The 12,478-nt window shown below is 39.4% G+C and overlaps 1 protein-coding gene across 3 annotated transcripts in view; it reads right to left on the bottom strand.

Moving 5' to 3' along the window:
- The window catches only part of crebbpa (CREB binding lysine acetyltransferase a), a 49,042-nt gene extending 36,749 nt beyond the window's left edge, over positions 1–12,293 (bottom strand). For all 3 annotated transcript variants that reach the window (XM_084116438.1, XM_084116437.1, XM_084116436.1), the window contains exon 1: positions 11,441–12,293. In XM_084116438.1, the coding sequence (XP_083972564.1) occupies positions 11,441–11,519 (79 nt within the window). In that variant the 5' untranslated portion in view covers positions 11,520–12,293. The remainder of the gene's footprint in view (positions 1–11,440) is intronic.
- Positions 12,294–12,478: the final 185 nt, after the last annotated feature.

Raw genomic sequence — 12,478 nt, forward strand, 5'->3', positions numbered from 1 at the left:
TCTAAGCTGTGGTTTTGACGCCATGAAAATATCGCTTTAGCAGCTTCATGTTGTGAAGGAAAACAGCAGAGAGTAGCAGCCTAAATCAATACGCCTGCATGAGGCTTGATCTGCTAATAGCCCTAATAAATCCACCTCATCTGTTAAAATCTGCTAATGAACGGCTGACACCTTATATACACAAGGGAGTGTGTGTGATATAGCAGAACAGCTGGGAGGAAGGAGACGTTCTCCATCACCTCCGTGACTGTGCGAGACTAACACCGGCTGTTAGCATGATTAGCAGCGTAAATGCCACCAACACAGGGGGAAGCTAAGAGATGATGTCACCTCTGATTTAGGTGTGAGGGCAATAAACTAATAGATTTGATAATGATTCACTATTTATATCCCAATGAGAATAAGCCCACTTAAATAAAGTAAAATAAATGGGAGAAAATAAAATACTATTCGAATAAAACTGCAGGTGGTAAGCTATATAGTACATACTACATACAATGCTGTACACTACTGTGTGCTGACTAATGCATGTGAAGTTTATTGTTGAAGGAATGTTTCATATACTTTTTTAATAAAACCGTAGGCAATATACAGTACATACTGTAGTGACCCACACACAGGTGAGGACAAGCAACAGTGAAGTATACTACTGTTTGTAACATTCATATGCTTTTTGTATTACAATTTAGTGTTGTCACGATACCAAAATTATTGTTTCGATACCGATACCAAGTCAAGTATTGCGATTTCGATACTTTTTCGATACTTTTCCTGAAAAGGGAGAAACACTCTCAAATATCATTGCTGTGCTTTATTTTAAAACCGGGACAACATTCTAATCATATAACACACAAATAAATGAACATATGAACAGCACATATATTAAACATTTGAACAAAATATGAAATATCAAAATATAAAAAATAAATTAGAGCAATGACATTCAAGGTAATTTTTTTTTATAAATTTAGCAGCATTATCTCATTTATCATAAGAAACATAAGAGCTTTATCTTGATTCTGAACTTTGAATAAAAATATGAACAGTGATTATATTAAACAATGTTTAATATTGGTAACATATGATAAGCCTCATTGGTGATATATTTGACGTGGGGAGAGAGTTGTGGAAGGCCTATACTTCATGTTAAACATAAATTTATAGCAGCAAAGACAACGTTGGCAGTGTTGACGGCAAAATAGGCTGTATAATTCGTAAAATAACAGAATAATTCGTTCTGTATTGAGAGGTGCAATATTTGAAAATCGATAATATTTTTTTTAATTACATTTAGATTGTATTTATGTCAAAACTTTCAAACATCAAAATGTCATTTATTAATATGCATTCGTGTCAAAATGACATAGAAACATATTTTCCTATTCTATTTTGCCTGGAAACGCTTCCAACACGCTTGCGTGTCACGTGAAAAATAGGCGTCGGTTCTATTTCTAGCATGCACGCGTTTTCCGCGCGTCTCGAGCTGCACCCAGACGCGTGTGTCACGCAGGCAGTTAACATGGGAGCCGAAATAAAAACGGACACGACACGCAGCCAGTGTGTCGCCGGCCATCTGGAACGCGGTCATTCTTAGAAGTATCGATACTAATAAATTAAGGAATCGTGATGTTTTTAATTTCCGGTTTACTTTTGAAGTATCGGTGCACCGTGCAACAGAGCAAGGTAGGCAACGTACTTCCATATGTCACTCCTCGCGTCATCTTTTTCTACGAGTCGTGGACCACTTGTGCTCGCACATGCAGCCATCACGCTGTAGTGTTTTGTCACATGACACTGACAGCGGCAGGTTCTTTGCTGCGTGCGTCAGGAAAAAAAACACAGACGTCCATAGGGAGGCGTTTTTTATTTTTTATTTTAAGTATCGATACTGATAAATTTAGGTATCGTGACGTTTTTAATTTCCGAGTATCGCGATACTTTTGAAGTATCGGTACACCGTGCAACACTATTACAATTACAGGCAGTCTATAGTACATACTGCATACAATAGTGTGGTTAAAAGACAAAGTTTGTAACATTTCCCACTGTATACACTATTTGTGTTAAAATCACTGGCAGTATTCAGTACATACTGTGTACTAAATACTACTATTTGTAACGTTTACAATGGCGCACAGTAGTGTGGCTTAAGCGACATCGTAGCATACTACTATTTGTAATGTTTACCATGGAAGACAGTTTTACACGCTATTTTTTTTTTTTTAAGTTGTAGGTAGTCTGTACAATACACACTTCATAGTGTGCCAACACACAAGTGTGGTTAAATGACAATGTCACACGTTTCATATACTACTTTTATAAAATCATAAGCAGTATACAGCACAAGCAGCATGGAGTGCTGCACGCTAGTGAGGTCAAATGACAATGTACCGTACTACATTTGTAATCTTCCCCGTGGCATTTCGTTTCACGTGTCTTTTTATATCAAATAAACAGCAGAACAAATTAGATACTACACAATATGCCGTACACTTGTAACCCATTCAGATAGTAGCCTATGTTTTGGCAGCCCTGAAAGAAAATTGGTCAGTGTGCGAGCGGTATTTCCCAGAGCAACATTGTGCAGTCTGTCCCCGGCTCTGATTGAGATGCAGCATGGGTAGCACTGAGGTCGCACCGGTCCAGGAGTAAACACAGACACGCACGCTGCCAGACACAGCAGGTGCTAAACACAAGGGAGGCAGGAGTAGGGATCATCCCTTTTCTTTTGCTCCCTGACGCGGTGGCTGGTTGCTTAATGACCCACATCACAAAGCCAGACTCGTGCACGTGCTCACTTACACACTCAGCTGTGTAGTGCCAACGTCCCGCCCCCTACAACCTTGAAGCCGTGCCAAAATGCAAAGTAACGTTTGGGTTTGAAAGCACCTTGGAGTCTAGAGTCCCAACAGGGATCCAGATTTCTCCCTCCATCATCGTGATGAAGCCCGTTATAGTAGCTCCGGCGGTGGGCTAATAATAGTCTCTCAGCGCGGCAGTAGACCACAGCTGTCGTTCACAGAGTCTAAAAGATAGCGGGCCGTCTGAGCTGGGACAGGTGCGCCTCGCCTGGGATTTCACTCGGATGGGGAGGACGGCAACGGATCCACATGAACGGAGACTTTCAGCTTGGCTATCCATCTCTGTCAAATTAAATATTCCTGAAAAAAATGTGTCACGGTTCCATAAAAATATAAAGCAGCATGACTTTCAATATTGATAATAAAATAAGTTTTCAATATTGATAATAATAATAAATGGGCACCAAATCAGCATATTAGACTTAAAGGTGCTCTGATTGATCAGTTGCACAATCGTTATTTGCCGATAATTTAGGCTGATCAGAAGAGCAGATCAGATGACACAAAACTCGCGAGACAATTTTTCTATGCATAGCATAAAATAAAAAAAACTTCACCGCATTCACCAGTCTAGGTTTCTCAAAAAGTAGGGGATGCACGATATTTCGGCCACCATATCGGTATCGGCCGATAAACGTTCATTTTTTATGTTATCGTTATCGACCTGATAAGAAAATTTGGGCGATATATTAAAGCCGGTCAGCTGAGACACTTCAGATGCGCTCTGTCCGCCATGATAGTTTTGAATTGCTTGAAATATGATTGGAATCACTTAAAAAAAGGAAAATACAGTTCTGAGCGATTATAGTGCATTTTTTCCCTTCATAGCGATGCCCTTTCTTTCCTCCCTAAAAGCCCAAACTTAACCTCCAAATCAGCTAAATAAGTGATTGTTGTAAAATACAGTCTAATGTTGCTAAACCGCAGGACGTGCTCGATAATGAAAAGTTATTAATACAGCACTACGCCGCAAAAGCACACAAGACTTCTTTCAAAAACATACATTTTACCAACCCCAAACTTTTGAACGATAGTGTACACATGAAGTAATTCTCTCATAACTCAATTTTGTAAAACATACAGGGAACCTTATAATGTGGTACATTACAAAAATATGACTTAATAACCAAAAGCTCTGTGGATACCAACTGAAGTAACCTTTGAATTATATTATAGCATATAATAACCGTATTATTATAGCAATGTGCAAAATCATTATAAACTCATAAACACTAAGGTTTTAAATTCTGCAGTGCTATGGTGAAAAGTGATGCAGGAAACACTGGCATAGAGTAAAAGATCTAAGAAATTTAAGAATCGATATAATGATGTTCAAAAGAGGATTTAATTTTTTTTTTTTTTTATCAATATTTTTTCCCCAGCCCTACTTTATGGCCTGAGAAGAGCAGAACAAAGTGTGAATCAGGATTTGAAGATCTAAGGAATATTTCCCTATATTTCCTTTTCAGGTTAGGAGTGTTTGCACACAAGAGACTGCGAGCATGTGCCGGATCTGAGCAGCAGACGGGTTCAAGTTTCACGAGGCTGTTTAGACCAGACCTGCTGCTGATAGACAGCAGTGGAGTTGAAGGAGAGACGCGAGGAGACGCTTGGCTCCGTGGTGGAAGGTTAACACAGGGCTGGTTTGGTCACATGGCGTACCACTAAACGTTTTTATTGGGCTGAAACACATATTGTAAAAGTGTCATGTTTCCTCCTTTCATCCCAGTTCACAAACACTGCATTCGGTCTAAATCACTGCTTTGGTCTGAACCAATGCTTTTCACTAACAAATTTCAGTTTTCCAAAGTGAACAGCTCATTTACAGCATATTCAGCCCAGAGGGTTCAGAATTTTTGGTTTCTGCCAAGAATTTTAATTGTCACATTGCTAATTCTTATGATTTTTAGCTTTAGATTAATTATTTTAAAACTGGTGAGTTTAGAGAAGTAGATTCTCTGATAATTTTATAATGCTGACAGCATGTTGGGCTTTAGCAGTAACTGACTGACATATTTCAGCCGTAAACATATTTTTGTTATTTAAAGAACACGTCAGTAATGTGCGCAAGTTTTGAATGCTTATATCTTCTAAATGCGAATTTTGTAATTGTTTTGGAGCACATAGCTTGTAGATAATGTAAGGCTAGCATATTCAAACTAAAAGCCAAAAAAACTTGATTTCATGGTGACTTTAAAAGTTGTGTAGTGTGTTCAAGCCTTCAGGGCCATGCAGAAAATGTGGATGGAATTGAGGAACCCAGTTATAAAAATAGAACTTACTGATGTGAAACACATTTTATATAAATAAATCAAAAATAGGGCTGTACAGTTAAATTCAAACTGCGATATGGATTAGCGTCTGTGATTGTTGTTTTAATATAAAGTCTGCATGTTCTGCGAATATGGGGGAAAAAAAAATTACATCATTTAGGAAAGATTTCACAGGGCCCTTGGCTAACTGCTAAGTGCTAACTATCAGCACAATTAACCTATCGGTAAGCCGCCGCCACCCCCCTTAGTTACTGTTGCGAACTCGGACAAAAAAACAGAGTTGCTAACTGTCTTACAATGACAGCTGTCAGTGTGAAAACCTTGTCCCAAGATGTTTTTGATACATTTTGGACACCTCATCGAGGAGCATTCAAGTGGGACTTAAATATGCCATGGAGGGATATAAAAAAGAATAAATATGGGTAAGGGTAACAAGATTACTTTGGAAGCGAGGGTTTACAGATCACAATGCAACTGGGAGAAGCCTCATGTTACAGTCATCACGATCTCAGATGAACATCCAGGATCAACACTGTTCATGTACCGCAGAGTAAGATTAAATTAATTTACATTTAACCAGTTTAATATGGAGAGGCACTGAAATGTAGACCTCCATTTATGTGTTTTTGACCTACACTGTACAGTTAACGTTAGCTATTTAGGTTTGTACGTTAGCATGGCCTCACTGATTTTAATTGTAACTTAATGAGAGTATGACAACCAGAAAATGAACGTTTTTGTCTTTATTGAGATTGGGGTTGAATCCTTAGGGAACCAGGGTACTGCGCCCACATCAGTGATAAATTAACCTGGTTTCAGTCGCAGATAATTGGTCCGTTCGCGCAGGTCTTATCACACTTTTGAAATGCGCTGGTGAAAAGCGCGGAAAATTACGGTAATTCAAAACATGAATACCAATGCCCATCCTCTCAGGATACCGGGAATCAGTGTTACAAGTACCCCAGGCACATCGTTTTTTACCATTTTTGTAGCATAAACACCATCAAAACGATGAAAGCATCGGATCTTCCAATGTTTCTCTATAGCGCTGGAACCTAAAGATGTCCGAGTTCCGGTCCCCGTGCAACTGATACTCAACTGCCATTGGCTCATCTGCGTTCAAGGGGAGTGGCTTACCGATAGGTCAATTAAACCATCTTTGAAAATGTATTAATCTGAATTCACCCTTTTCTAAGAACATCCACTCAAAATAATATAGCTAAAAAAAGGAAAATAAAAAACTAGGCCTAGTTGACTCAATCAACCATCCTGACACATCCCTAATTACAGTTAATAATTACCAAGTTGTGTACACTGAACTGTACAGTAGAGAAACTCTCCATTTGTGATGAATTACAGGTCAGTTCTCCTGCTAAGTTAAGCTCTGTAACAGTTAGGCTAAATTACCTGAACCAATAAAATGATCAATTAACTAGTGCTGCACACAACTAATCACTGAATAATCAGAATTATGATGAACAAACATATTCTGCTCCTTTAGCATCATTTGTCTTCTATTTACGATGTATATTTTGCTGCAGTTGGTCATACCCAAACACAGCCATCAAAACGACCATTAACCCAGGCATATCAAGAGCTCTGGCCATATTCTTTGGCATGCACAGTGTCTCAAAGCATGTTACGGCACTCATTGGACACCTCTGGTGTGCAGTACCCCAAGCGCTCTAAGAGAAGGCATGTGTGCGAGGGAGTTGATAATCTGCCGACTAACTAACTAACCAACGATGTGCAGAAGTCTAAGTCCAAGCTGACTGTTGTGTGGTCTGTTGGGAGTTGTTAGGGATGTTGCTCTTCAAGCTGATTTCTCACTAGTCAACTAATCAATCTTAAGGAAACCCTTTAGAATTAGGCTGGTTTCAGGTTCACCGTACCAAGATATGTAAATGTCCTCCTAAGAAACATGACATAAGACAAGCTTTTGCATTAAACAAAAAAGCTAGACAGAGTGTGACAAAATGCAGGGGGTTTGAGATGAAAACTGCACAAGGCAAGACGCAACGGACAAAGATGTCTGAATGCCAATGACTGCAATAATGCTTTTAAAGTGCAATTTCCTACAGATTAATCCATGAACACACATATGGATGCTAGTTGATGTGCGGCCACTAAAAATACCAAAAAATAAACTAAACAAAGAAATAGATCAACTAGGAAACCTCACACCAATTGACTACACTGATGTTTTTTGTGGTGATTTGAAGTAAAAATCCACCAATAATCATTCGCCTATGTATTTATACAAGTTTAGCATGTGACAGTAAGAGAAGTAACCTAGTGTTGTCAAAAGTACTGACTTCGGTACCAAGTCAATACTGAAATTTAAAAAATTTGACGCTTTGAGCGCTGTTGAGTGGAATCGTAAACACCTCTGATTGGCCATTGTGTTCATGCGCTCATCGGATATGTCTGTGATTGGCTACAATGATCAACGCATGGGAGCATTTGAGAGCACGCGGAAGTGTTTGAAAGTGTAAGCGCTCGGTGAAGAGCGTCATTGATGTATATTTACAACATGTTTTTGAAGTACTGATTATTGTAGCCAATCACAGACAATCAGAGGTGTTTACGATTCCGCTCAACAGCGCTCAAAGCGTCACATTTTTAAATTTCAGTACAGACTTGATACCGAAGTCTGTACTTTTTGACAACACTATAGTAACCTGTGAATTATTTTTGCAGAAACAATAAAAATGCAAGATGCCGCAAACAATGTGTCTATTGAATGAATTTGCATTAATTCTTGCGATCACAAAATTGCTAAATCCTGGAGGCGCTGAATGTTTTTTAACATTCGAGTAGTGCTGGGCGGTATGACCAAAAATCCACATCACGTTTTTTTTCTAAATTACACCGGTTTCACGGTATATGACTTTTTGTTTTTTTCAAGCATGGCTGGGTGTAAAACACATTTTTAAGAAATATAAGATAAGAAATAAGAAATACTGCAGTCGATTGACTTAGAATGCCCTATTTTACTGTCATGAGTGAATATTGTAGAAAAAAATCCACACTAGTATTAATATAGGTTTCCAAGACTGTTTACAAAGAGGTGCCAGCAGGAGGCGCTTTAGGAGCGGCAGAAATAACGGTTTCCTCGGTAACGGCTGTACACAAAGCAGCAACGCTCATAAACGCTGCTTTATCAGGAAAGATAAAGAAAGATTCAATCGTAATAACAAATAAACTTTTCTAAAGACCGTCAGTTCACTTCAGATACATTCATATAAAAACACCCGCGCCGCGTTTTGATTTTGAAACGTGCAGTGCTCATGTTTATTCAACGATGTCAATGCCAACCACAAATAGATTTTCCAAAAGGCTGCGTTGATATTGTGAACCAATGTATGGAAAACACTGTAATATAATTTGACAGCTATCAATTATAGTTTAACCTATCCACCTTCAAAGTCACGCTTAGTAACACGTGCATCACCACAGTGAAAAAGGACCCTCTCAAACAGTGTCGCGCCGCGTTCCGATCGTTATTAAAGCGACATACGCCGGTACTGCGGTATTTTAAAAATTCATATCATAACAAAAATAAACACCGGTATTCGGTATGAACCGGTACACCGCCCAGCACTACATTAGAGCCTTTCCACCATTGGGCAAAAAAAAAAAACTTTGTTGCAAAAACATGTGCCATTCTGAGCCAGTTGGATTAGAATACACAGTAGCTCAGTAGCTACATTTACATGCACTTAAATAATTAGTAATCAGTATTATCAGTAATATTGGTAATCAGATTGAAACGGCCACATGTAAACATCTCAATCAATCCGACTGAGCTCAATCCAAATGAAACTTCGATTTTGGTGTGGTGGTGTAGACCTGACATAATCCGATCAATTAGAAAAAAACGAAACATATCTGCTTGAAAATGAAATCTTCTTCTCAGTCGGATTCAAAAATAACCTCACGGAAGTTGCGCACATTACCAGAGCCCTTTTGGTAACACATCTCTGTTTACATACGTTTGACTTCTTACGAACATGTGCATGTTTATTTATGTCTGAAATTTAATAAAACATATTTGTTAGCTTTCCTTCTAGGTAAGTCAATTATACTCTCAGTAGCTTCGATGACTTTCAGAATATGAAATCGGATTGGATTCATTCAGACTAATGAAAACGAGTGCATGTAAACAGGAGTACCAGCACTGCTCAATAGCAAATGCAACTGGAACATCTCGGACTGATGGTGGAAAAACAATTACTGAAACAAACTGCACACTTCATCCATCAAAATCATCAGCTCATTAAGTAGAATAGTCTGAACGCACGAAGGCAAGATGGATGCTGAAGCGTGTGATGGTCCAACAGAAGCCAGAGAAACAAGTCTCTACAGGTGGAACAAGACTCCTCGGCTATTAAACCCAGAGCTCAAGTTCACATACACATGCATTGGCTGCCTGCGGACAGATAATCAGACACATTACATGCTGATTAGGATAAACGAGGGGATGTTGAACTTTATGTAGCCTGTATGCACTAACTGACAGCTTTTAACACATTTGAGCGCTAGTCATTGCACGCCATTGATGCAAATCTATTGCATGCAGCCATTTATGTGGTTAATGACAGCTGAGGTAATGCGTCATAAGACACTTCAAATTGGTTTGTTCAAAGTAAACGGAGAAACAGAACATGATGTTCTAACTGGACAATAATACAAACCCCAAACAGGTTAATTAATCCATCCACACAAGTATCAACTATTATGGCTAACGAGATCAACAGTATGATCCCATGTGTCTGAACATGATAACTTGGGCATTATTCATCACATTAAACAAAGCAGCAGTAGCCTACCTACTGTACTTCAGACAATCTTAGAGGATTTTGCTTTCTGGCGTTGGCCGACCCGCTTCATGTAATAATAATTATAATAAAAATAATGCAATTCCAGGGAATGCATGTTCCGATAAAACGTATGAGTCACTTTTGAGAATGTACTAATGTGTAAACTTTCTAAGCACAAATGTATTGGGTGCACCTTTAAGACTGTTTCATAGTGACCACAAACTTTCACTTTCAGAAACTGTCCCGGGACAGTCTCATGTCCCTTTCCTTCATTCACTATCAACTGGAACTCTTTCCATGTGCAGATCTGAAAGAAGACTGAAGAATGGACGTGATGATTTTCACAGACAGACTGATGCAATACATAACAAAAGTGACAAGATGGGCAACTTGAGGATCAGTTGGACTTTTCTATACGCACACAAGTTTGATTGGAAACTACTTAACCTCATGTCGACCAAGTCTAAACTGCATTCCCTAAACATTATTGGCAAAGCAACTATATTCACGCTATGCTAGTTTTATGAGTAACTAGACTGCAAGCACTACATTGGTGAAAACGAAAATGGTTATCATTTACTCACCCTCCTGAATCTCAAAACTCATGGGATTAACTTTCATTGTATGGAAAACGACGTTGTTTCTCCTTTAGTGTCATGCGAGTTTTGAAGGGTCCCCAGCTAACATGAACATTTCTCAGAGATACGTAGCAAACGGTCTGGCCATGTTCTCTCAAACATTCTTCCAGTAACGCTAATAGAATGTTCGTTCAAAGTTATCTGGTCTTTAATAACGTTCTCAAAACGTTATTTTTACATTGTTCATGCAACGTGTTCCTGAAATGTTTTAGTTGGACGTTACGTTACTACTTGCAACAGAATTTCCAGAGAACATTCAAAAGCAACGTTCCCATGTTTGCAAAATTATCAAATGTAAAGTTCCCGCAACGTTCGGTAAAAACGCTCATAAAACATTTAATAAACGTTTCCCAAAAGCATCGTGAGCCACGAGTGTTCTCTGTGCTTTTGGGAAACGCAGAAACTTTCAGAGAACATTCACAAATAACGTTTTTATAGCGTAACGAGAACTTTACAAAAACGTTCTTAGAACATATTTTGGTTACACTTTATTTTAAGGTGTCATTGTTATATGTTACAATGCATTTATACGTTTCAGTACAACATGTGCTGAGGTTTAGTTGCATGTAATTATGCATAATTTACTGTTAGTACTATGGTAACATATGTAACTAGGACATTGTAAACTTAAGTGTTACCCATATTTTTGTTATCTGAGTGAGTATATAATGATGACAGAAACTTGATTTTGGTGTGCCTGGTTCAGTGAACCTGACTGAAGTGTTTCTGGGCTCATTTGACAGCTGCGTTACACACATGGCGCATGAATAGACGTATGGCAGTGCTTCATAAGAGTGTGTGAGAAGAGTTTGGGATCAGGCCTGCTGCTGCTGCTGGACTTTTACCTGGTGCGTCTGGAGCAGGTGCTGTCAGCTTCGCTCGCTTCGCGCTTGAAGGACCAACATCGAGCACATTTTCAGCCATTGCGATAAAGAATTGCTTCTGGCCGATTGTTGTGTGGGGAAATGCAAAGTGAAGGATCCTTTCGTCAGAAGAACAGATGTTACCTTACTTTTGCAAGACGTGGGGAGTGTGGAGCGGCTCGGCGGAGGATTTTCTCAAAAAAGCAGCAACAGCGCCCCGCGTCGCCACCACCATTCACCCCATGATAATCCAACACCCAACACCCACATTATCATCGTTATATTGCCGAGAGAAAACGCCTCCTTTCCGCCAATTCAACGTAAAATCCCAAATAAAATATCCACGGGAATCCTCGCGCACGAGCGTCGTTAGTTTTGCAACGGAATGCGATCCATTTTCTGACAAAAAAATTTTTCGTGCAAAAACATTCTGGCTCCGTGTAAAAATGCACGGTTGCATGAAAATGAGATATCTGTGCAAAATAGTCCCCTCGGCGCTGTCTGCCCTCCAAAAGCGTCCGGTAAACAATCCCCGCTCCGAGCGAAATACAGACGCAAGCGTCGCTCTGAAGGGGAAATCAGATATGCGAGGGTTTCGTGGCCGACGAACGCCGATTAAATCCAGGATTTTTCGCCAAAAATTCCTTCGCGGCGATATAAAGGTGTCATTTTCCGCTGAACGGTGTCGTCAAACCTCGGTTTGGATGCTCCGTGTTCAAAAATAAAAAATAGTGCTCTATCGAAATCCTGATTCCGAGCCGCGACAAGATGGCGGCTGTTGATTCCTTCGATACAAAAAGTTTTTTTTTTTTTTTTTTTCCAGATAGACGGAGCCGAGGGGGAGGGGGCGCGCGAGCGCAATCACGCCCTACGTCAAACCTGCTGTGAGCGCGCAAAGCGGCCGCTGGAGGCAGCAGACGATCACAAATGAGTATCTGTGGCTCAATAATTATTAATTGCGTCAATAATCTTGTAGACAAAGTCATATTTGGGATAAGAATTTTAAATAAATTAATAGTT

This window comes from Abramis brama (assembly GCF_963993115.1).
Source record: "Abramis brama genome assembly, chromosome: 6".
Classification (NCBI taxonomy): domain Eukaryota; kingdom Metazoa; phylum Chordata; class Actinopteri; order Cypriniformes; family Leuciscidae; genus Abramis; species Abramis brama.